This window comes from Bufo gargarizans, chromosome 4 (genome assembly GCF_014858855.1).
Source record: "Bufo gargarizans isolate SCDJY-AF-19 chromosome 4, ASM1485885v1, whole genome shotgun sequence".
Classification (NCBI taxonomy): domain Eukaryota; kingdom Metazoa; phylum Chordata; class Amphibia; order Anura; family Bufonidae; genus Bufo; species Bufo gargarizans.
The window spans coordinates 367612668-367639564 of NC_058083.1; the positions used below are offsets into that span (position 1 = coordinate 367612668).

General features: G+C 44.9%; 1 protein-coding gene across 2 annotated transcripts in view; it reads right to left on the reverse strand.

Annotated features, from left to right (window-relative positions):
* Positions 1–26897, reverse strand: part of ZDHHC14 (zinc finger DHHC-type palmitoyltransferase 14) — a 196560-nt gene that overhangs the window by 22862 nt on the left and 146801 nt on the right. The window contains exon 10 of one of the 2 annotated variants that reach the window (XM_044292580.1): positions 2927–3044. The exons of the other annotated variant lie outside the window; for it this stretch is intronic. Within the exon in view, the coding sequence (XP_044148515.1) occupies positions 3021–3044 (24 nt within the window). The 3' untranslated portion in view covers positions 2927–3020. Of the gene's footprint in view, positions 1–2926; positions 3045–26897 lie in introns of those variants that run through there. 2 annotated transcript variants of the gene reach the window in all.

The following is a 26897-nucleotide window of genomic DNA, read 5'->3' on the forward strand; positions in this document are numbered from 1 at the left end:
GTTACCTGACCACAGTCGTTGTCTTGCGTGGGCCAGGGACAGTGCTCCAGACTAAAAAAAATACCTAGTAGCCATTGGCCAAATCAAATTTTTAGTCGCCAAATGAAAACCCAATCTAAATTTTGGTATTGTGACAACGCTACGCCGATCAGATCTTGCGATCAGAATTTTGATTTGCTTTTGTCACCATAAAAAAGTATTGCAATACTCAATACCGTGTGGAAAAAAAAAAAAAAACACCAAAAAAAGCCGCGTGCATTTCGCATTTTATTAAACATTCGGCCCATAATAGAACAGTCCTATCCTATTTTTTGGGGTGACAAGGTGACTAAAAAGTGGCGAATGCTCACCGCATAGGAGATATTTTTTAATAATTTATTGTTTATATATTTTATATGTAAAATTGGGAAAGGGGAAATTTAAACTTAATATTTTAGGGTACTTTCACACTAACGTTTTTATTTTCCGGCATAGAGTTCCGTCCTAGGGGCTCAATACCAGAAAAGAACCGATCAGGCATATCCCCATGCATTCTGAATGGAGAGTAATCCGTTCAGGATGCATCAGGATGTCTTCAGTTCAGTCATTTTGAGCATGCTACAGTTTTATCTCCGGCGAAAAAACCCTGAAGATTTGCCTGAATGCCGGATCCAGCATTTTTCCCCATAGGAATGTATTAGTGCCAGATCTGCGGCGGGTCTAGTCGCAAATGGCGACAAGACTTAAAAGTTCACTCAATGTTGGAGACATCTAGGAGAGCGCTATGCATCAACCAATACAAAACTGCCCTAAACTTTGTGAATGTTACAGTGACAAGCCCATACTACTTGAATAACATTAATCCAGTCATTATGCTTCTGTATAAACACAGGCCTAATTTCATCTTTATGGACAACAATGCGCCAGCTCATTGAAGTCGAGTCATTAGGGAATGGCTGCTAGAGACTGAGGTACTTGAAATGGAGTGGCCTGCACTTTCCCCAGACTTGAATCCCATTGAAAATCTATGGGATCAGCTGAGTCACTTGTCTAGAGGCTCGTAACTCTGTACCCCCAGAACCTCAATGACCTGAGAGTCGACTTTCAAGAAGAGTGGGATGCCATGCCTCAGCAGACAATAAGTCGACTTGTGAACAGCATGAGACGTTGTCAAGCTGTAATTTATGCTCAAGGCCAAATGACAAGTTATTGAGACGATGACATTTTTGGTAGGAGCATACCCACCACTCTTGTTGGCTTTTGTTTCATAACTTGCTTGAGATGAGGAAATCACCATTGCATGCTTTTACTTAAATGCCCGACTTTCATGATATATCACTGTAGCATGAACTTTTTACGGTTTCCATAAAAATAAACAAAGCCAAATATACCCAAAATTTTGTGAAAGACATCTCATATATAGAAAAATTAGTTTCTGTCTGGAGGCCTGTCTGTTCTTTACGCGCAACCAAACGACTGGAGAGATATTCACCAAATTTGGCACACAGGTACATCAGGTGTCCGGGAAGGTTTTCTTCAGGGTCTCTGCTCTCTAGAATGTACCATTCCTGAGATTTTTCCAAAAAATTACCTGCATTAGGCAATACAAGCCTGCAAGTCTCTCTTCAAATCCCAACTGCCATACACACAGTTTTACTCGAGGTTTCCATAACAACCCAGCCATTTTTCTTCACTGCTGTAGGTCAGCTTTAGGCCTCATACATACGACCATTCAGTTTTTAGCGGATCCGCAAAACACGAAAACCGCCCATGTGCCTTCTGCAATTTGCGGAACGGAACAGGCGGCCCCATTGTAGAAATGCCCATTTTTGTCCACAAAACGGACATGTTATATATTTTTTGCGGGGCCACGGAACGGACAAACGGAGAGCATTCTGTGTGCTGTCCGCATCTTTTGAGGCCCCATTGAAGTGAAGGAGTCCGCACCCGAGCCGCAAAAACTGCAGCTCAGAGGCGGACCAGAACAACGGTCATGTGCATGAGGCCTTAGGCTAGGGCTAAAGGACGACAATAAGTCGCACTACACATGGGGCACAACTACGGTGCTACATGCATCCATCTTGGATGGATTTTTGTGACCGTCGTGTGGCAGTATGACGCAGTGCAAAACCATAGCCTATTGTTGAGACAAAATGTGTGACACGTCGTCATGCAGCCCTAGCATTAAAGGGGCAGGGCGCCGAGAAGGTCACTGTTAAAGGGGCAGGGCGCCGAGAAGGTCACTGTTAAAGGGGCAGGGCGCCGAGAAGGTCACTGTTAAAGGGGCAGGGCGCCGAGAAGGTCACTGTTAAAGGGGCAGGGCGCCGAGAAGGTCACTGTTAAAGGGGCAGGGCGCCGAGAAGGTCACTGTTAAAGGGGCAGGGCGCCGAGGAGGTCACTGTTAAAGGGGCAGGGCGCCGAGGAGGTCACTGTTAAAGGGGCAGGGCGCCGAGGAGGTCACTGTTAAAGGGGCAGGGCGCCGAGGAGGTCACTGTTAAAGGGGCAGGTAGTAGGGTACTGTGAGGTCACTGTTAAGGCAGCGGGCTACTGTGGAGGTCACTTAAGGGGGCGGGCCTCTGAGGAGGTCACTTAAGGGGGCGGGCCTCTGAGGAGGTCACCATCAAGGGAGTAGGGTGCTGTGAAACTCACTGTAAAAGGGGAGGGCTGCTGTGAAGGTCAAAGTTAAGGGGATGGGATGGGCTGCTGTGCGGGTCCCATTTTAATGTGGCGGGGCAATGTGGAGGGGGTCGGGGTTAAGGGGTGGGGGACTGTGGAGTTCACTGTTAAAGGGGCAGGGTACTGTAGAGGTCACTTATGGGGGATCTTGTTAATATCTTTTCATGACACACAAACATTAAATGAAATAATTAAATATACCTGCACGAAGCTGGGTCCTTCTGCTAGTCTCAAATATATAAAAATTAGTTTCCGGCTGTGTGGACGTCTGCCTGTTCTTTATGCGCAACCAAAAGACTGGACTGATCTTCACCAAATTTGGCACACAGGTACATCAGGTGTCCGGGAAGGTTTTCAACCGGGTCTCAGGTCTCTAGGATGTACAAGTTCTGAAATATTCCCAAATTACCTGCATTAACCAATACAAGCCTCCAACTGCCATGCACATGGTCACATATCCCTTATCAGCCAATAGAAGCTAGCAGGTCCTACTCCAGGTTTCCATAACAACTGATCACAGGTTTTAGCAGTTCGCAGGTCCTTAAATATTCAGTCATATGACGTGTCAGGATGAGATGAGATACACAGCTCAGCAGACAGTGGGGCGGGGTAGAGGTTCACTTATGGGGGATACTGTCGATATCTTAACGACACACAAACATTAAATGAAATAGATGAAATATACCCGTGTGAAGCCAGGTCCATCTGCTAGTGTATATACAGTATATAGTGACAAAGTGAGGGGTTGTGTCTGGCAAGGGAGGTATTTTCCTCCCAACATGTGCGGCTGGGCTGGTTTCCAGCCAGGTAAGGTCAAATACCAGACCAGAGTTTAAATGCCAGTTCAGGTTTTGGCAGCACCTGGCTGTCCTTAAATAGGCAGCTGGGCTAATCAGAGATCTGTTTTTTGGGATCTGAGGCTTTGTGCCTTGCTGGAGGGCTGAGAGCTGCATGCTGGGGAAACAGACCCCCTAAAGCCTGCTGTTGACTACTGGAGGCAGAACTGCCAGCAAGGTGACTTGTGTTATATGAACTTTCCATTGTGTGTGAATAAACATTTAGACTGCAAAGTTACGTGCTGTTTTGTGCAATTGCCTTAAGTGTGAACACTGAAGTTTTGAGTTAAGAACTTTAATTTTGCCTCTGTACTGCGCCCGCTTACTATATACATACATACATACATACATACACACACACACACACACACAATAGAAAAAGTAAGGCAGCACCAATTTATAAACAATACTGCAGGTGCAAGCTTACCCCAAAATACAGTCCAAAAAATAGAGCAGCACTCCAGGGTAATGTGGAAAATAGTGGTTAATTCACCCATTGGTGACGCAATGTTTTGGCTCCAACATGAATCCTTTCTCAAGCAATGTGAAAAAAACATTCAAAACATTTTATAGCCAAAGGAAATGACATCACAATGTCCTGTGATCACACATCTCAAGGTAAACATTAACCCTTGCTGTGATAAGTTGCAGAATCAATATACACAACCATACTAAAATCAGTATAAAGTGTTCAAAATATACATAATTATACGTGATAACTGTGCAAATATGCTTATAAAAGAGCATGATGACCAACAATGATCATAATAAATACGCACAATTGTTATATGCATTGACCTGCTCCTCTGCTCGTACGCAGGATTGCATCTTTGCGGCGGTCCTGTTTCTCTGGGTGGACGCGCCAGTGCGTCCTCTCGCGAGACGCGAGATTTCGGGCAAAGCCGGCCCGCGCATGTGCATTGCGGGCCGGCAAAATTTAAAAGACAAGTTCGTCATCAACCTGCCAGCCAATGATCGTGGCTGGCAGGTTGATTATTTTCAAAAAAACGAATCAGAAGCCAGCTAACACATCATATTTAGTAAATATGATGTGTTAAATGGCTGCTGTGCTCCTCTGCTCGTTCTTTTGGTCGGTTGGTTCCAGCAGAGGAGCACACATCACTGTGAGTACCCACCAACACCACACTTAGCCCCCAGATCACCCTCCATCACCCCAATTAACCCCTTCTTGCCCCTGTAAATCACTAGTGAAAAGGAAAAAAGTGATCAGTGTAAACTGTCACTTATTTTTTTCACTGGTATTGACTGATAGGTTTTAGGATAGTTTAGGTCCCTTGGTTAGGTAGTTTAGCGATCGGTTAGCTCCCAGCCCACCGCACCGCAGTCACTTATTCGCTGATTAGCGCATCGCTAATCAGCATTTGCACTTTTAAAGTATCTGTAAGTGAACAAAACTGATCACAGTCAGATCTATAATTGTATTAGTGTCACCTTAGCTCGCCCTCCACCCAAAACGCAGTGTTTGCCCGATCAGGCCTGATAGGTCGCCCACACGTGCGTTCACCCACACCCGCCCCAGTGACAAAATTATTTTTTTTATCACTGCACAATCACTTTACACGCGCTGTGGCGATAAAAAAAAATCTGTTTTGATATTTTTTATCAACCGCAGCGGCCTCCGGTACTTCGCTAGCCTCCCATTTGTAAGACAGGCTTGCTTTTTTTTCTTGGGTAGTCTCAGGGAATACCCCTAAATTTAGTTGCCCAAATGTCAAACAGGGGGTATTCTTCTGAAGAGGCCTACAGGCTTCTGACCCAGTGGGATGAGGAATGGGAACCCTCATCTGATGAATCTAGCGGGTCAGAATATGAACCTGTAGAAAGCAGTGGCACTCTGACCCAAAGTTCGGACGAGGAGGTTGAGGTCCCTGATAGCACCAGGCGTACCCGGCCCCGTGTCGCTAGACCACAGGTTGCGCAGGATCCATTTCAAGGGCAGCAGAGTGGGGCTGGCGCTGTCAGATTACGTGGTGGGGCATACACCAGCAGCGCAGCCCATCCTGGACCTAGTACCAGCACTGCTGTACAACATGGTGAAGTGGCGAGCACCAGAAGGGCAGTTGAAGCTGGTACAGTGGCACGTGCAATAGTTACCCCGTCGCAGCCACCATAAAGACGGGCCCGTAGACCCCCTAGAATCCCTGAGGTGCTGGCAAACACCGATTGGCAGTCCCCAACTTCAGCCGCACCTGTAGTTCCCCCTTTCACCGCCCAGTCTGGAGTTCGGGTTGAGACAGCTCAGATCGGTTCGGCCCTGGGATTTTTTTTTAGCTGTTCTTGACTGCGGAGCTCTTGGACTTAGTCGTGGCAGAAACAAATCGGTATGCCACTCAATTTATATCCGCCAACCCGGGAAGCTTTTATGCCCAGTCCAAGTTTCCGAATTTAACATTTTTCTTTCATTGGTATAACCAAAAAGCATGAATTGCGTTCATATTGGTCCACGAACCCAATTCATCACATGCTCATGTTCTCTGCTGCTATGTCCAGAACACGATTTGAGACCATTCTGCGTTTCCTGCACTTTAGTGATAACACCACCTCCCGTCCCAGAGGCCACCCAGCTTTTGATCGGCTCCACTAAATTCGGCCCCTCATAGACCACTTCAACCAGAAATTAGCAGATTTGTATACCCCTGAGCAAAACATCTGCGTAGACGAGTCCCTTATACATTTTACCGGGCGCCTTGGCTTCAAACAATACATCCCAAGCAAACAGCCCGGTATGGGGTCAAATTGTATAAGCTCTGTGAAAGGGCCACAGGCTATACCCACAAATTTCGGATCTATGAGGGAAAAGATCAGACCCTGGAGCCGGTCGGTTGCCCTGACTACCTGGGGAGCAGTAGGAAGACAGTCTGGGACTTGGTGTCACCCTTATTTGGCAAGGGGTACCATCTTTATGTGGACAATTTCTACACAAGTGTGGCCCTCTTCAGGCATGTTTCTAGAACAGATTGGCTGCTGTGGCACCGCGTCTCGTGCTCGTTACCACCCGTCTTGCAAGGGGGGAGAGGGCAGCCTTGTGTAACGAAGAACTGCTTGCGGTGAAATGAAGAGACAAGCGTGACGTTTACATGCTCTCCTCCATTCACGCAGACACGACAATCCAAATTGAACGGGCAACACGTGTCATTGAAAAGCCCCTCTCAGTCCACGATTATAACCTTCACATGGGAGGGGTGGACTTCAATGACCAGATGTTTGCTCCGTATTTAGTGTCCCGCCGCACCAGACGCTGGTATAAGAAGGTGTCTGTATACCCAATTCAATTGGCTCTGTATAATAGTTTTGTTCTCTACAGTAAGGCTGGGAGAACTGTATCCTTCCTCAAATTTCAGGTAAAGATCATCACGAACCTCCTGTATCCAGGAGGTTCCGTGGCCCCATCCACCAGTGTAGTTAGCAGTCTACACGAGCGACATTTCCCCAGTGTCGTTGCTGGTACCTCAAACTGACCGCCACCCCGAAAAAAAATGTTGTGTCTGTAGCAGGAGTGGAATAAGGCGTGACACCCGCTATTTCTGTCCTGACTGCCCTGACCACCCTGCCCTATGCTATGGAGTGTGTTTCCGGAAGTACCACACACAGGTACACTTAACATAGGGATTGCATCTCACAGGACAGGCACACAGGGCTATTAGGGCCCTTTCACTCACAGCTGCTGCAAACCTCTCCTTTCACCTGGGATAAAGTGCATAATGTACTTCGCTAAATCTTTGGGCGCATTGCGCTTTGCACATTGTCCCATGGTGAAGGAGAGGTTTGTCCTATAAAGGTAAAAAAAAAAAAAAAAAAAAAAAAAAAAAATTTAAAGTTCAGTTTCAAAAGTTAAATAAAGTTTATATGTTCTGTTCTAAAGTTATTATAAAGTTAATAAAATGTATTGCATTGCGGCCTGTTTTTTTCTTTTTTTTTTACCTTCCAGGTGGACCAACCGATCGACTAGCTGCAGCACTGATGTGCATTCTGACAGAAGCATTGCGCTGCTGTCAGATTACACAAAAGTCAGTGTATGCGGCGCTGCAAGACGAGATTTCTCCTCTGCAGTAAAAGATACGTTTGCCGAGGCATATGAGCTGAGGAGGTTGCGGTGTTCATATGCTTTGGCAAACACTTTGTATATAATAAAAAATCCCGGCAATGATTTATTCATCCACATCGATTGATATGAATGGAGAAATCGGGTTTGCCAGGGCATACATTTATACTGCCCTGGCTTTTTAGGGGCTCTAAAGCATGAGAAGAAGTCCCTCCTAAAATGAATTTGGGCACCTTTGCGCATCTAGGCTGCAAAAAAGTGTCACACATGTGGTATCGCTGTACTCCGGAGAAGTTGGGGAATGTGTTTTGGGGTGTCATTTTACATATACCCATGCTGGGTGAGATAAATATCTTGGTCAAATGCCAAGTTTGTATAAAAAAAAGGGAAAAGTTGACTTTTGCCGAGATATTTATCTCACCCAGCATGGGTATATGTAAAATGACACCCCAAAACACATTTCCCAACTTCTCCTGAGTACGGCGATACCACATGCGTGACACTTTTTTGTAGCCAAGGTGGGCAAAGGGGCACACATTCCAAAGAGCACCTTTCGGATTTCACCGATTATTTTTTGCAGATTTTGATTGCAAACTACTTCTCACGCATATGGGCCCCTAAAATGCCAGGGCAGCATAACTACCCCACAAGTGACCCCATTTTGGAAAGAAGACACCCCAAGGTATTTTGTGATGGGCATAGTGAGTTCATGGAAGTTTTTATTTTTTGTCACATGTTAGTGGAATATGAGACTTTGTAAGGGAAAAAAAAAAATCATCATTTTCCGCTAACTTGTGACAAAAAATAAAAAGTTCTATGAACTCACTATGCCCATCAGCGAATACCTTAGGGTGTCTACTTTCCGAAATGGGGTCATTTGTGGGGGTTTTTCTACTGTCTGGGCATTGTAGAACCTCAGGAAACATGACAGATGCTCAGAAAGTCAGAGCTGCTTCAAAAAGCGGAAATTCAAAATTTTACAACTGAAAGTGAGCAGCAATGAAATACCACCAAATGAAAGCTCTATTCGTGAGAAGAAAAGGAGGTAAAATTCATTTGGGTGGTAAGTTGCATGACCGAGCAATAAACAGTGAAAGTAGTGTAGTGCAAAAGTGTAAAAAGTGGCCTGGTCATTAAGGGGGTTTCAGCTAGGGGGGTTGAAGTGGTTAATATATACTGCATGAAATGACTAATGATACAAAGTGCGTGTGTGCAGCTGATGGATGGAAACACACAGTAGAGGGCGTGGGCACAGACACACTAACCAGCAAAAGAACGATCCCCATCTCATGCTCAATGCCGGACATAGTGGCCCTCACCGTAACAGCACATGCGCCTATTACCGCGCATAGTACTGCAATCATAGAAAATCGCATCACTGATGAAGAACATGCACAACGTCCAGCTCTCCCATTTATTCACAATTGTAGAAGTAGTAATGCCGACAGCAGCCATAGCGCATGCGCCATGACATAACGTCAGCAACCATTCCTTAATGCGGAATACAGCAAACATTATCAAGCATGTCAAAACGTTACTTATTGGATCTATATGCAGAACAGAGGGCACCATTAAGCACTCACAGCCCAGCCAAACAGAGAAAACCTGAGACAAGGAACCGCGTTAAAAGCAACCCCGCCCCAAATTAACCCTACGGATCCAGTAACTTATTAACGAGGGATCTCATACAAACACAGCACATACTCAGGAGACTGGACATAACGTAATTGCACCACGGACCAATACCACATAATTTATATTGGTCCGTGGTGAAATTACGTGCAATTACGTTATGTCCAGTCTCCTGAGTATGTGGTGTGTTTGTGATGAGGAGATCCCTCGTTACTAAGTTACTGGGGATATTTTTGTGGGACAAGATTCTGTAAAACTTGAAATTTATATTTCTGCTTTTTCTAACTTAAAGTGGTTGTCCCACAATAAAAATTCTACATTTTTCAAACCAGCACCTGGATCTGAATACTTGTAATTGCATGTAATTAAACATTTAGTATAGCCACTGAAATCTATCTATACAGTGGCACCTGCTGTTTGCTCTTTTTCAGCTCACCAAAAATCGAAGCACATGCTCAGTTCCATCCTTCAACTAACACGAGATGCATTAGAAGAGACACACCCCCTGAGATGCCAAGCTTGAAATAAATCTAGCATAGCAATTGAAGCAATGAATGGCAAAGGCTCTGGATTGATGCAAAGGTACAGGGCTGATTCTGAGTTTCTAGAAAGAGACTTTCATGTACTAGATCTATTTTTTTACATTATTCATAGGATATCCCCTTTAAGAATACCCCCGTGAACAGCTCTCAGCATATGGAGAGGAGTAATCAGTGACTTAAAACTATTTTTGTATACACACTTAGGCTACATGCACACAAACATTGTTTTTTTCCGTGTCCGTTCCGTTTTTGTGGATAGGATGCGGACCCATTCATTTCAATGGGTCCACAAAAAATGCAGACAGCACACCATGTGCTGTCCGCATCAGTACGTCCATTCCGTAGCCCCGCAAAAAAAATTAAATAAAAATAGAACATGTCAAATTCTTGTCCGTTTTAGGCATTGTTACAATGGATCCGCAAAACACATATGGTAGTGTTCATGTAGCCTTATAGTGTGTGGACGTGAGGAACAACTATTTCTGGACACTACTGTGTGTTTCCCCGAAAATAAGACCTACTTCTAGTTTTGCCTTGCGCTGTAATATAAGGTATCCCCCCAAAAATAAGGCCTCCCCGATAATAAGACATCCTCCGAAAATAAGGCCTCATTAAATCAGAGAGCCCGCGCCGCCTCCAGGACAAGCTGCCGCCTGACGGAGTCTGGCTGACTGACAACTTGGCGGACACGGACACACCGGGGTGACAGGTGGGGAGGGGGAATATCTGATGGAAGGTAGGGGATGTCTGGTGAAGGGGGGGGGGGGGACTAAATACCTGGCACAGGGGAGGGGGATCATTTAAAATTACATAAGGGGATCACTTAAAATGGCACAGGGGTATCAGGGTGGGGAGGGGGCTCATTTAAAATGACACAAGGGGATCAGGGGGGAATCAAAATGACACAGGAGGATAAGAAGGGGTTACTAAAATGGTACGGTAATCCCCCCCTCTGATTCTCCTGTGCCATTTTGATTCCCCCTTCTGATCCCCCTGTGTCATTTTAAGTGATCCCCCTCCCCACCGCGATGCCCCTTTGCCATTTTAAGTGAACCCCCCCTCCCCACCCTGATACCTGATGCCCCTGTGCCATTTTAAGTGATCCCACTCCCCACCCTGATTTTTTTTGTTCAACAATAAATGGGTACCGTATTCTTCTTCATGGAAAAATAAGACATCCCTGAAAATAAGACATCCCTGAAAATAAGACATCCCTGAAAATAAGACATCCCTGAAAATAAGACATCCCTGAAAATAAGACATCCCTGAAAATAAGACATCCCTGAAAATAAGACATCCCTGAAAATAAGGCCTAGCGAATCTTTGGTAGCAAAAATTAATATAAGACACTGTCTTAGTTTCGGGGAAACAGGGTATATGACTTGTATCTGACATTGTTTTAGCAGTTTTCCCCTGTGCATGCTTGAATGTCTGGTTTGTAGTTCTCGTAGAGTGGGTGGGGACTAGCTCCCATCCACTGCACATAGAAAGTAGAGAATCTGCATCCTAACTTTCTCTTAAGAATCTCCAGGATAAAGGAGGTAGTTACAGAGAAGTAACGAACTGCATGATTGTGAATAAAGCTCTTGTGCTAAACTTCCTTTATCTGTCTCTTCTGTCTTACTCCTGCTCTGAACAACCCCTGCTCCTGTCTATAGACTTGTATTGACATGTGCAATTTGATCCTTCTATGCAGCTGATAACTCCTGGACAGATTCAGAGCAAATTTAACCCCTTCCTGATGGTGCAGCGGGAGGTAACTTGCCGCCCAGCACCGTACTATTACGGCCCGCTGATAGAGTGTGCAGGACCTGCGTCCAACCGATCAACTGCAGGGGACTGGATGTTCCCTTTTGCTGGACCTCTGCTGTATGCGCCTGCATCAGTGAAAACACAGATGCCGGCGCATTAACCCTCCTTCTATGTCGCGGTCAGCACTGCTTAGGGACCTGCCTTCTACGGGTGCCCAGGAGATCCAGCACCAGGCTGCGTCTCATAGGCAACCTGTTAGTGTATTACTCTGTGTAATACACTAACAGGCAATACATTACAATACAGATGTATTGCAATGCATCGCACAGGGGATCAGACCCCAAGATTTTATAATTAAGTATCGCCGCATCCGTAACGACTGGCTCTAAAAATATATCACATGATCCACCCCATCCGATAAACACCATAAAAACAAATAAAATTTAAAAAACTGAAAAAAAGCCATTTTTGTCACCTTACAAAAAAGTGCAACACCCAGCGATCAAAAAGGCGTAGGTCGGCGGTGGAGCTAGCCGCTGAGCAAAAGGACAGGCAGAGAGCTCTGCATTAAATAGCTAATTTAAGCTATTGAAATCACATTTCATGTGGATTTTCACACAAAATAGACTCTGACAATGAAGTCCTGACATTGTGGCACCGTCACATCAGCTTTATATGAGCTTATGAGCTAATACCAGCACTGTGAAGATCGGGGCCTGAAGTGCAGTAGACGCCGGGGACTGAAGTGCCGGTCTCTTACAGCTGCCAGCCGGTGAAGAGAACGACCACTGTAAAGCGCCAGCTTAAGTCTACATCCAGCTGGGGCCAGCTTGAGGCATTTGAAGGTACAGAAGACTGCACATCTACTACCCGGTCCCTAAAGGGAGTGTTGCAGAGTGCAACTGCTGTCTGAGCTGATAGGCAGAAAGAATAGAATAGATTCGGCGCTTAAAGCGAGAAGCACAGCAGGACTTGCAACTGCATCGGGCAGACACCTGAGTGTCACAGAGACTGGCTGGCATCAGCGCTGAGTAGTAGCGCTAATACTGAAGCACTCATACATCAGCGCTCACCGAGTAAGAGCGCTCACTGTGAAAGGGCCAGAGCAGCATTATGCAGAGCCTGAATACCACAGATACAGAGACTGAGGTGCCGATAGAGTAGAGTACTGTAATCAGCCACAGGCAAGCTCCTGCAGATAAAGAGCCCTACAGAAACATAGTAGAAGTGTCTAAACCCCACTCCACCTCTCATTACCCCCCTTCAGAGTATAATAAATAGCAGGGAACAAGCTGCAGAACTGAGAAGACACACTGTTCTCATATAATCAAAAAGGACAACTACACTGTTTTAATTAGCCCAGGAGCGCAAGCTCTGAACGAGCGGAGGCATAGATCTCCCCCAGTGGGAGCAAGGGGACAAAGTAGGCATGACCATAAGCCACAAAATCCCCACAAAGCATATCATCTCCAAATAACATCTGCAAATCTTAAGAGGCAACCGCTCTGAGTTGGGCGAAACTAGCCGTGCATAAGGACTGATGTACCCCTGTAAGCTCTGCAAGAGTCATATGTAAAGTGCAAATACCTGCTGACCCACCTGGTCAAACCGGTGATCTTTACAGAGAAACTATATCCTGAAATGATTGCCACCACCATGTGAAATCTGACAAGATGCATATTTCCTAACTGCAGTAGCGGAGAAATGAAAAAAATGCAGCGGCACTCACCAGTGTGATGAAAATCAAGCGGGTACTTTATTCCAACAAGCGGGGGCAAACAATTCTAGACACGCATAAGAAGAGCGACGGACGTTTCGCGCTAGCAAGCGCTTCCTCAGGCTCTGCGTGGGTGCATGCGTTGCGCTTCACCCTTTTATAGCGGCACCAATGATAGTCAGTGCTAAGTGACAAAGCAGCTGTGCCTTCATTAAAGGTCAGTATAAATGTATCAAAACAAGCAATCAAAAAACCAACAAATAACAGGCAATATATTATAGTGACACAAATAATCTGTGTTTGCAACAATGTATAATTACAGAAAGGAACTTAAATCGTTCCTGTCATTTAAACCCAGTTCAGGCCTCTTTCACACTTGCGTTGTCCGGATCCGGCGTGTACTCCACTTGCCGGAAATACACGCTGGATCCGGAAAAACGCAAGTGTACTGAAAGCATTTGAAGACTGATCCGTCTTCAAAATGCTTTCAGTGTTACTATGACAACCAGGACGCTATTAAAGTCCTGGTTGCCATAGTAGGAGCGGGGAGCGGTATACTTACAGTCTGTGCGGCTCCCGGGGCACTCCAGAATGACGTCAGAGCGCCCCATGCGCATGGATGACGTGCCATGTGATCACGTGATCCATGCGCTTGGGGCGCCCTGACATCACTCTGGAGTGCCCCGGGAGCCGAACGGACGGTAACTATGCTGCTCCCCCGCTCCCCACTACACTTTACCATGGCTGCCAGGACTTTAGCGTCCCGGCAGCCATGGTAACCATTCAGAAAAAGCTAAACGTTGGATTCGGCAATGCGCCGAAACAACGTTTAGATTAAGGCTGGATCCGGATCAATGCCTTTCAATGGGCATTCATTCCGGATCCGGCAAGTCTTCAGGATTTTTGGCCGGAGCAAAAAGCGCAGCATGCTGCGGTATTTTCTCCGGCCAAAAAAACGTTCCGTTCCGGAACTTAAGACATCCTGATGCATCCTGAACGGATTTCACTCCATTCAGAATGCATTAGGATAAAACTGATCAGGATTCTTCCGGCAGAGCCCCATGTGTGTTCCTTACATGTTCTATGAACCTGGGGCAGCCTTTACCAGTTTTCACAGAATTAAAATGTTCTGACTCTCTCAAAGAGGCACCTGATCGTTTTCCCAACATAGAATCGGCCGCAATCACACTGCAGCAAGTACACTACATGGGTACTCCTGCAGTTAATAAAGCTTTTGACCCTGTGTTGGGTGCCACCGAACTCGACATATTTCTTTTGAGAGTTGTTTGCACAAAATGAGCAGGTGCCGCAACGAAAGTTGCCAACTGGGATACTGCTCCTAAGCCAGTTACCCCTTTTACTGGTCTGGAACCTGCTCCTTACAAGCCTATCCTTGATTGTGTGACTTCTTCTGAAGGATGTGATAGGTTTGTGATCTGTTAATTTGGCCAAGGTTGCATCTCTCCTCAAAATGTCCCAATTTTTATGTATCACTGAGCGTATACGTTCGGCCATGGGACTATACTTAAAGGAGAATGCAAACCTAGGATCCCCTCTAACCTCCCCCTTCTGTTTTATTCCTTTCTTCTCTCCACATGTACCACGCCTTAAAAAATCCTCCTGGGAAAAGGACTGCACTCTTTTCATATCTTTGTTGAGCAAATCCTCTGGATAGCCTCTGGCCAATAGATGCTGCCTTAAATCAAATGCTTGTTTTTGGTACCCACTATTCCTGCTGTTAATGCGCCTAAGTCTAATGAACTGGCCGTATGGCACGGCCTTCTTGATATTCCATGGATAAAAGCTGTCGTAGTGGAGCAAGGAGTTGGTCGCCGTGGGCTTGCGGAAGCCCTCCGTGACCAACTCATCGCCCTCAACCACATCCAGGAATTGTAGACTCCTCCCCCCAAAATTGAGGGTAAATGTCATTCCCATGTCATTAGTATTGAGATACTTGACAAAATCTTCGCATTCAATTTCTGTACCCTCCCACACTATGAAAAAATCATCCACAAAGGGTAAATACGTCTTTAACCTGGATAAAAATGGATTAGTCATAAAGTATACATACTTGTCCTCCAACCTGGCAAGGTACATGTTAACAAACGTGCAAGACACGGGGGTCCCCATAGTCGTACCCAGCTTTTGCCTATACCACTCATCTCCAAACTGAAACACGTTATTAGTTAGAATAAACTCGAGTGCCTAACCAATGAAATCACAAAAAAATTTGACTTTTTCCAAGGTTGGTAACAATGTCAAGGACCGCCTCCACACCCGCATCATGTGGGATGCGGGTGTAGAGGCTCTCCACATCGAGAGATACCAACTGGTACCCTTCCTGCCAATGTAAATCCTTGAGGGCCAGTAAAAAGTCGTTTGTGTCTCTAAGATACGCGGGGGCGCCTACCAGGGCTGGCCTGAGAAGCCAGTCAACATATTTAGACAACGGTTCCGTCACTGAGCCAATCCCAGCAACAATGGGACATCCCGGGAGGTGACTCAGTGACTTGTGAACCTTTGGTAGGAAATACCAAGACGGTTTTGCTGGAGATGAGGGGATGAGCTTATCCAACATATTCTTGGGCAGGAAATCTACCTCTACATATTTAGTTACAAGGGATCTGAGCAACTGCTGGGTACTGGGTATGGGGTCCCCCCGTATCCTCTCATAGCTACGGGGATCCCCCAATTGTCTTAGGGCCTCCCCTATATAATAATCTCTGGACATGAGAACAACATTGCCCCCCTTGTCCGCCGGTTTTACCACCACATCACTTTTAGAGCACAGCCACTGAAAGGCTTTACTTTCCTCAGCAGTAATGTTAGGTTGTGCTGAGGAATATATGGCAGCTCTAATGTCTCATGACTTGATGCTGAAATATGTCGATGCTACTGCCGGCGGGCATAGGGGGGCAAAATGTGGATTTAACTCCACCTTATAAATGGTTCCGAAGGTACCTCACTAGCAGGTTCTAATGCAGTCTCGCTACCCATGAGGAATTCTAGACAGGTCAATTCATCTATATCAAATCTAGTGGAAATGTGGAATCCTAAGGGATCAGGGGCTAAGGGGATCTCTCCCTGTCTGTGCACAACTTTCTGTGGTGTCTCCCTGAACAATTTATGTAAATGGAGCTTGCGAGTGGCTTTAAACAGGTCTAATTCAAATGTAAAACATCAAATTGCTCGGTTAGGCTGTAGCCCAGTCCTTTACTAAGGACCTTTATACAACCAGGAGGCAGTTCATGTTCTGTGAGGTTGATGACCAAGTTCTCATCAGGTGGTGCGCAGATAGTTACTTTCTCCAGGACACTTGTTTCTTCTCCCTCTCTGATTTTCTGACTCCTCTTCCTCTTTGTCTTTCTGCGGCCACGTCTGACCTTTTTCCTAAAGGGACACTTATTTCCCCTTCGGTGCCCACCAACACTTGATTGGCATCGTCCGACACACTGGAATCGGAGTCAGTGGTCCAATAATCATTGTTCTGATAACGGACTGGTCTTCTCTTCTGTTTCCTGAATTTTTTTCCTGTATTCCAGTCAAATATGTGACCTGACTCGTAATCCTGTTTGTCCCTCACAAATTTATCCTTTTTTCTTTCCTTAACTTTGGCTTGTATAATTGTGAGTTTTTTATTTATTCTCTTATCAAATGCCTCTGAGAGGTTGTCCGGCAACCTTGAGTCCAGCTCAGCTCTCGCTTTGCTGAGTTCCTCCTTTACTGTATCATATGTTTTTACATCTCTTTGCAACACTGTGTCAAGAATTTGTAGGGAGAAAGTGCAGTTGTTGCCACACTTTTACAAATGATGGATCATCCTCATATTGCACTGGATACTTTTAAACCCTGAGACCTCTGGGCACCCTCCCATATTCTTTGTAGGAATTCAATGATTTTACTGTCCAAAACAGCCTGATTTCTCTGTCAGCTAATTGCATGACTTTTGCTTCCAGTGATCGGGTGCTGAGGTTCTGCAGGATAGGCTTGTAAGGAGCAGGTTCCAGACCAGTAAAAGGGGTAACTGGCTTAGGAGCAGTATCCCAGTTGGCAACTTTCGTTGTGGCACCTGCTCATTTTGTGCAAACAACTCTCAAAAGAAATATGTTGAGCTCGGTGGCACCGAACACAGGGTCAAAAGCTTTATTAACTGCAGGAGTACCCATGTAGTGTACTTGCTGCAGTGTGATTGCGGCCGATTCTATGTTGGGAAAACGATCAGGTGCCTCTTTGAGAGAGTCGGAGAACATTTTAATTCTGTGAAAACTGGTAAAGGCTGCCCCAGGTTCATAGAACATGTAAGGAACACACATGGAGGCAGAACTGATTGTATTTCCTTCATGGGGCTTGAGACTGTGCCTACCCCTCTGCAGGGGGGAGACAGACACCATCTCCTCCTGCAGAGAGAAGCGAGGTGGATCCTGCGCACCCAGGCTCTGGGTGAACCGGGGTTAAATGACAGGAACGATTTAAAGGGAACCTGTCACCGGGATATTGGGTATAGAGCTGAGGACATGGGTTGCTAGATGGTCTCTAGCACATCCGCAATACCCAGTCCCCATAGCTCTGTGTGCTTTCATTGCATAAAAAAACCGATTTTATACATATGCTAATTAACCTAAGATGAGTCCTGTATGTGAGATGAGTCAGGGAAAGGACTCATCTCAGGTTAATTAGCATATGCATCAAATCGTTTTTTTATACAATGAAAGCACACAGCGCTATATGGACTGGGTATTGTGGATGTGCTAGTGACCATCTAGCAACCCATGTCCTCAGCTCTGTACACAAAATCCCGGTGACAGGTTCCCTTTAAGTTCTTTTCTGTAATTATACATTGTTGCAAACACAGATTATTTGTGTCACTATATTATATTGCCTGTTATTTGTTGGTTTTTTGATTGCTTGTTTTGATACATTTATACTGAACTTTAAAGGGATTCTGTCACCAGGTTTCACCCCCTCCAGATAAAAATATGGTTATGCTCAGGGAGCTTTAACCATTCCTAATGTGGTCTTATAAATGTAATCTATAGGCTCATTTTGCAAAAAATACGCTATTACTAACCTGTCATTCATAAAAATAAGGTGCCCAAGGGGATGTAAATGGCTCCAAGCTGCGTCCGCACCCGCCACCGTTCGAGCCCAGAGCCGCCTCAATCTTCCGTGACGCATCCCGCTCTCCCTTCGCCCCCCCTCCTCCTGCTGTAAGATTGCTGTAACGCCTTCCCCCTCCTCCTGCTGTAAGATTGCTGTGACGCCTCCCGCTCTCCCTCCCTCCCCCTCCTCCTGCTGTGACATCGCAATGTTACAGCAGGAGGAGGGGGGAGGGAGGGAGAGCGGGAGGCGTCACAGCAATCTTACAGCAGGAGGAGGGGAGAGGGAGAGCGGGAGGCGTCACAGCAGTCTTACAGCAGGAGGAGGGGGGAGGGAGGGAGAGCGGGAGGAGTGACGGAAGATTATGAGGCGGCGCTGGGCTCGAACGGTGGCGGGTGCAGCTTGGAGCCATTTACATCCCCTTGGGCACCTTATTTTTATGAATGACAGGTTAGTAATAGCGTATTTTTAGCAAAATGAGCCTACAGATTACATTTATAAGACCACATTAGGAATGGTTAAAGCTCCCTGAACATAACCATATTTTTATCTGGAGGGGGTGAAACCTGGTGACAGAATCCCTTTAATGAAGGCACAGCTGCTTTGTCAATTAGCACTGACGATCTTTGGTGCCGCTATAAAAGGGTGACGCGCAACACATGCAGAGCCTGAGGAAGCGCTTGCTAGCACGAAAAGGCCGTCGCTCTTCTCATGCGTGTCTAGAATTGTATAAAGTACCCGCTTGATTTTCATCACACTGGTGAGTGCCGCTGCATTTTTTCATTTCTCCGCTACTGCAATTATCAGAATCTCTCTGCCATCAGCAGCTGAGCACCACCGTCAGTGTGGAGTCTCTGAGCAGCCTGTTACCTGTTCCCTGCTGATTTAAGTTGGACTGTGTGTTTGACTGTGCCGCCCCTGTCTCTCTTTCTTGGCATATTTCCTAACGCTACTCCTCAGTTATGTAGTTAATGTAAATCATACAGAGTGTGCATACTTCCATATATGCACCGCAGTGCTACAGTGGTTCATCTAAATACAGCCGCAGTGTATCTAACAAAATAGTTAAGGGACAACAGCTTGAAAAAGTCACAAAAACCCGTACGATCTTATCAAATGGAGCAAGACAGATCGTCAAAACAGAAAGAAAAAAGAAACACTGCTTCTAACGCTGGAGAATGGACCTGACAGTGAAGAAGAAGATGCGTCCTCTGAACCAGAGAACACTCATTCTCTTATTAAATCTCTTCCAACAATAGACTGCATCAAATATATGTTTAAAGAGTTTACAACAACTATCAAAGAAGATATCACGGAATTAAGGACATTAGACAAATCTCGTCCAGAATGTCAGAGGTGGAGTCTACCTACGCATCTTCTCATGCCAACTTTCTTTCCAAAAAAGTTAAAAGAACAGCAAAAAGAGACATTCGCCTAGACTGCATCTAGATGATTTAGAGAACAGATCTAGAAGAAACAATCTGAGGATCAGTTGTCTCTCAGATCTTTTGCAAATTTCTGAAAAAAGAAGAATCCTTTGATTTGGGTTTCCAGAGGATCCATAGAGTATACAGACCAAGGAATTCTGACAATGATACCCCAAGAGACATACTCTGCTGCCTTCTGGATTTCAAGATAAAGGAAGAAATTTTGCGGAAATCAAGAATGGCAAAAAAAAAAAAAATTAATATGAGGATAGAGAGAGATTCGCATTTTCCAGGATATCTCCAGGCAAACTTTAGAACTGAGACAAACTCTATAACTACTCACCACTGCACTAAGAATAAGAGGACTAAAATACAAGTGGCTTTTCCCATTTGGACTTCTCATTACCCATAATGGAAAACCTATGGTAATCAGAGAACCCAAAGATGTACTTTTTGCCACCCAGAAATTAAATCTTCGGGAACTGTCAAAGATTGGATTATAGGTGACACAAAAAGCTGAACCACCTGTTCCTGACGTTGCCCCAATAGACGTTGGTAACCACACCAAAGACAAAGAAAGCGAAAACCTCAGAGGGATTACCTGTTCCTAAAGCTCCGCAGAAGCTACATGTAACAAAATTCTCTGGTATTATGCACTTACACGACACTCCAACACCTAGTTACATGTGCAAGTTCTTATTTGTGTTTGTCAGATAAGCAGCTTGCACACTCTTAGGCCCCTTTCACACGGGCGAGAATTCCGCGCGGGTGTGATGCGCGAGTTGAACGCATTGCACCCGCACTGAATACCGACCCATTCATTTCTATGGGCTGTTCACATGAGCAGTGATTTTCGCGCATCACTTATGCATTTTTAACCCCTCCAGCGCTATTTTACTATGCATTCTGTATTCAGAATGCTATTATTTTCCCGTATAACCATGTTATAAGGGAAAATAATACAATCTACAGAACACCGATCCCAAGCCCGAACGTCTGTGAAGAAGTTCGGGTTTGGGTACCAAACATGCGCGATTTTTCTCACGCGAGTGCAAAACGCATTACAAGGTTTTGCATTCGCGCGGAAAAATCGCGGGTGTTCCCGCAACGGACGCGCACATTTTCCTGCAACGCCAGTCTGAAAGAGGCCTTAGAGTCGATAACAGGACTGATAGATAATTGATCTACTTGTTAACAATGTTTTTCTTTTAGGTTGATTCATATGTTATAGAAGTTAAATGATTTCACTGAGCGTGAGGAGCAGGCTTTGTGCTGCTTTAGGTGTGCCCATCTGTTGAGATCTGAAAAGACCTTAACTGAACCCGTACAGTTTACACTACCTCCCCCCCCCCCCCCCCATCCAGGGAGGAAGTCAATCCTGATATATAGGACCCTGGGCGCCAAATTGACGTGGGTGCCATAACAGACAGGACAAATAGCTTTCTTTAGTACTCATATTCACGTTGGAATATGTACTTATTTTATGTTATTAATGTACAGTGTTTTGCAATTTTCCCAACCTACCCTTTGCTTCAACATAAGGGACTCCTTGATAAGTCACAAAATTTTTAGCAAATGTTATGATTATGGCTGATCTTATATGTGCATCTTACAATGTGAATGGTCTAAACATTCCAAAGAAAGTATCAAAAATCTTAATGTACATAAAAAAAGAGAAAGTAGGTGTAGCATTTTTCCTGGAAACTCATTTAACCACCTCAGCTCCCTTAGCTTAAACCCCCTTAATGACCAGACTACTTTTTACAATTCTGCACTACACTACTTTCACGGTTTATTGCTCGGTCATACAACTTACCACCCAAATGAATTGCAATAAGTGTATATTTATTGGTTTGCACAAAAGTTATAGCGTTTACAAATTATGGTACAAAAATGTGGATTTCAGCATTTTGAAGCAGCTCTGACTTTCTGAGCACCCGTCATGTTTCCTGAGGTTCTACAATGCCCAGACAGTAGAAACACCCCACAAAGGACACAATTTCGGAAAGTAGACAGGTATTCGCTGATGGGCATAGTGAGTTTATTTTTATGTCACAAGTTAGCGGCAAATTTTTTTTTTTCTTTTTTTTTTTCCTTACACAGTCTCATATTCCACTACCTTGTGACAAAAAATAAAAACTTCCATGTTCTCACTATGCCCATCACAAAATACCTTGGGGTGTCTTTTTTGCAAAATGGGGTCACTTGTGGGGTATTTATACTGCCCTGGCATTTTAGGGGGCCTTAATGCGTGAGAAGTAGTTTGAAATCTAAATGTGTAAAAAATGCCCTGTGAAATCCTAAAGGTGCTCTTTAGAATTTGGGCCCTTTTGCCCACCTAGGCTGCAAAAAAGTGTAACACATGTGGTATCGCCGTACTCAGAAGAAGTAGGGCAATGTGTTTTGGGGTGTATTTTTACATATACCCATGCTGGGTGAGAGAAATATCTCTAAAAAAGTCAACTTTTCCCATTTTTTTATACAAAGTTGTTATTTTAGAGACATATTTCTCTCACCCAGCATAGGTATATGTAAAAAGACACCCCAAAACACATTGTCCAACTTCTCCTGAGTACGCGATACCACGTGTGTGACACTTTTTTGCAGCCTAGGTGCGCAAAGGGGCCCAAATTCATTTTAGGAGGGCATTTTTAGACATTTGTATTCCAGACTTCTTCTCACGCTTTAGGGCCCCTAAAATGCCAGGGCAGTATAAATACCCCACATGTGACCCCATTTTGGAAAGAAGACACTCCAAAGTATTCCATGAGGGGCATGGAGAGTTCATAGAAGATTTTTTTTTTTTTGGCACAAGTTAACGGAAAGTGATTATTTTTTTTTTCCTCACAAAGTTTCCCTTTCCACTAACTTGGGACAAAAATTTAAATCTTTCATGGACTCAATATGCCCCTCAGCGAATACCTTGAGGTGTCTTCTTTCCAAAATGGGGTCATTTGTGGGGTGTTTGTACTGCACTGGCATTTGAGGGGCTCCGCAATCATTATATGTATGGCCAGCATTAGGAGTTTCTGCTATTCTCCTTATATTGAGCATACGGGTAATGGGATTTTTTTTTTCCGTTCAGCCTCCGGGATGAAAGAAAAAATGAACGGCACAGATTTCTTCATTCGCATTGATCAATGTGGATGAAAAAATATCTGCCCAGAAAAAAAAAAAGGGAAAGGCATCTGCCAGGACATAGGAGCTCCGCCCAACATCAAAACCCACTCAGCTCGTATGCTCTGGCAAACTCGATTTCTCCATTCACATCAATCGATGTGGATGAATAAATAATTGCCGGGATTTTTTTTATATACAAAGTGTTTGCCAAAGCATATGAACACCACCCCTCGGCTCATAAGCCTCGGCAAACGTATCGTTTTTACTGCAGAGGAGAAATCTCGTCTTGCAGCGCCGCATACACCGACTTTTGTGTAATCTGACAGCAGCGCAAAGCTTCTGTCAGAATGCACATCAATGCTGCAGCTGGTTCATCGGTTGGTCCGCCTAGAAGGTAACGCAATAAATTTATTAACATAAACATTATAATAACATTTGAACAGAACATTAACTTTTATAAACTTTATTGAACTTTTGTAACAGAACATTAACTTTTTTGCTTACCGGTGATTTTTTTATTTTTTTTTACCTTTATAGGACAAACCTCTCCTTCCCCATGGGACAATGTGCAAAGCGCAAATCGCCCAGAGATGTAGCGAAGTACATTATGCACTTTGTCCCAGGTGAAAGGAGAGGTTTGCAGCAGCTGTGTGTGAAAGGGCCCTAAGAGCCCTCTGTGCCTGTCCTGTGTGACGCAATCCCTATACTAATAGTGTACCTTTGAGTGGTACTTCCAGAAACACTCCCCTAAGCATAGGGCAGGGTGGTCAGGGCAGTCAGGACAGAAATAGTGGGGGTCACGCCTTATTCCACTCCTGCTACAGACACAACATCTTTTTCAGGGTGGTGCTTGGGTTGAGGTACCAGCAACGACATTGGGGAAATGTCGCTCGTGTAGACTGCTCACTACACTGGTGGATGGGGCCACTGAACCTCCTGGATACAGGAAGTTCTTGATCTCTTCCTGAAATTTGAGGAAGGATCCTGTTCTCCCAGCCTTACTGTAGAGAACAAAAAACTATTATACAGTGCCAATTGAATTAAATATACAGACACCTTATACCAGCGTCTGGTGCGGCGGGACACTAAATAAGGAGCCAACATCTGGTCATTGAAGTCCACCCCTCCCATGAGCAAATTATAGTCGTGGACCGAAAGGGGCTTTTCAATGACACTGGTTGCTCGTTCAATTTGTATTGTCGTGTCTGCGTGAATGGAGGAGAGCATGTAAACGTCACGCTTGTCTCTCCATTTCACCGCGAGCAGTTCTTCATTACACAAGGCAGCCCTCTCCCCCCTTGCAAGACGGGTGGTAACGAGCCGTTGGGGGAAGTCGCGCGGTGCCACAGCAGCCAATCTGTTCTAAAAACAAATGCATGAAGAGGGGCACACTTGTGTAAAAATTGTCCACATAAAGATGGTACCCCTTGCCAAATAAGGGTGACACCAAGTCCCAGACTGTCTTCCCACTGCTCCCCAGGTAGTCAGGGCAATCGACCGGCTCCAGGGTCTGATCTTACCCTCATAGACACAAAATTTGTGCGTATAGCCTGGGGCCCTTTCACAGAGCTTATACAATTTGACCCCATACAGGGCGCGCTTGCTTGGGATGTATTGTTTGAAGCCCAGTAAAATGTATAAGGGACTCGTCTATGCAGATGTTTTGCTCAGGGGTATACAAATCTGCAAATTTTGTGTCAAGGTGGTCTATGAGGGGCCAAATTTTGTGGAGCCGGTCAAAAGTTGGGTGGCCTCTGGGACGAGAGGTTCTGTTGTCACTAAAGTGCAGGAAATGCAGGAAGATCTCAAATAGTGTCCTGGACATGGCAGCAGAGAACATGGGCATGTGATAAATTGGGTTCGTGGACCAATATGACCACAATTCATGCTTTTTTTGTCAGGCCCATGTTTAGGAGAAGACCCAGAAAAGTTTTAAATTCGGAAACTTGGACGAATTTCCACCGGAAAGACTGGGCATAAAAGCTTCCCGGATTGGTGGCTATAAATACCGATTTGTTTCTGCCACGAAGTCCAAGAGCTACAGCTAAAAAAAAAAAAAATGCCGATTCGATCTGAGCTGTCTCAACCCGAACTCCAGACTGGGTGGTGAAAGGGGGACCTACTGGTGCGGCTGAAGTTGGGGGCTGCCCATCAGGGTTTGCCAGCACCTCAGGGACTCTAGGGGCTCTACGGGCCTGTCTGTGCGGTGGCTGCGACGGGGGAACTACTGCACGTGCCACCGTACCAGCTTCAACTGCCCTTCTGGTGCTCGCCACTTCACCATGTTGTACGGCAGTGCTGGTACTAGGTCCAGGATGGGCTGCGCTGCTGGTGCATGCCTCGCCACGTAATCCGACAGCGCCAGCCCCACTCTGCTGCCTTTGAAGCGGATCCTGCGCAACCTGTGGTCTAGCAACACGGGGCCGGATACGCCTGGTGGTATAAGGGACCTCAACCTCATCGTCCGAACTTTGGGTCAGACTGCCACTGCTTTCTACAGGTTCGTATTCTGACCCGCTGGATTCGTCAGATGAGGGTTCCCATTCCTCATCCGGATAATTCTGTATGCTCTAATTATAGGCCAATATCATTATTGAATGTTGACATTAAAATCTATGCTGAGCTTATTGCAATGAGACTTCAGCATATCCTCACTGGTATACTACATCCAGATCAAGTTGGATTTACAGAAGGCAGAGAGTGCAAGGATAATGTCTATAGGGTTCTTCATGCCATACAATTTGCGCAATCTAAGAACTTTCCTTTATCATTTGTCACAACTGATGCTGAAAAGGCATTTGATAGGATAAGTTGGAGTTACTTGGAGGAGGTGCTGAACATTTTTGGCTTCCCACAATCATTCATATCAAAAATACTTGCTATGTATACCACCCAGTCAGCTGCAGTAAGAGTAAATGATTCAGTTTCCAAAATTTTTAATCACCAATGGTACGAGAGAGGGTTGCCCCCTTTCTGCCAACCTCTGTTTTGTCCCTGGAACACCTTCTAGTTAAAATTAGGACCAACCCCTTAATACAAGGTATCTACACTTTGAGCACACAACAGAAAATTGCTGCTTATGCAGACAACACCTTTTTTATGATTACCAACCCAAGAAGTGGAGTCCCTGCACTTATACAGGAATTAGAAGACTTTAGTGTTATCTCTAACTTTAAAATAAACTGGCAAAAATAAGAAATATATAATGTATCCGTTCCTCAAAGTACTTGGCAAGAGGTGATCTCGTCCTCCCCTTTAAAACCAGCTCCTATCTCCTTTAAGTACCTAGGCATTAATATTAGTAGAAGTATTACTGAACTATACCAATTTAACTTCTTACCCCTTTTATCTAGACTAGATACACACCTGAAAGACTGGGAAAACCTCTTCATATCCTGGTTTGGGAGAATCAATGCAATAAAGATGGTCTCACTAAATCAAATTTTATACATCCTTCAAGCACTACCAATTGAGATTCCTAAACGGTTTTACACCACCCTTAAGAAAAAGATAAATGAGCTTTATCTGGAGGTCAAGACGCAGTAGACTCTCTTATGATACAATTATTAGACCCAGATCTAGAGGGGGCTTGGCAGTCCCGGACTTTCAGAAGTATCATGTTACCAAATTATTGGAATGGAAAGTTAAACCAAGCAGAAAATTATGGCTTGAACTAGAAAGAATATCTTCCTCCTAATCCACAAACACTTTTGTGGAAGACCAGGGAAACTGCTAAGCATCCTTTATCCAAAACTAAAAGTTCTTTTAACCACACTATCCCTGAAAGTTTGGCATAGGTTGAACAAAAACTCGCTTTCTACCAACATACTGCGCAACCACCCCAATAGGCACACTGATCCCATCTAAACTGAAATTAGTAAAAGAAGGTCCTATACACTACAGACCTGTAAAACTCCCCAATTAGGAACTTATTTAGTGGAAATGCATTTATATGGAAAGAAGATTTAAACATACTTTCAAGACCTAAATTTCACAAGTAAAGAGTATATACAGTTTAAAAGATGCATTTTGGCTTCGGAGGCCTATAACTCCCTC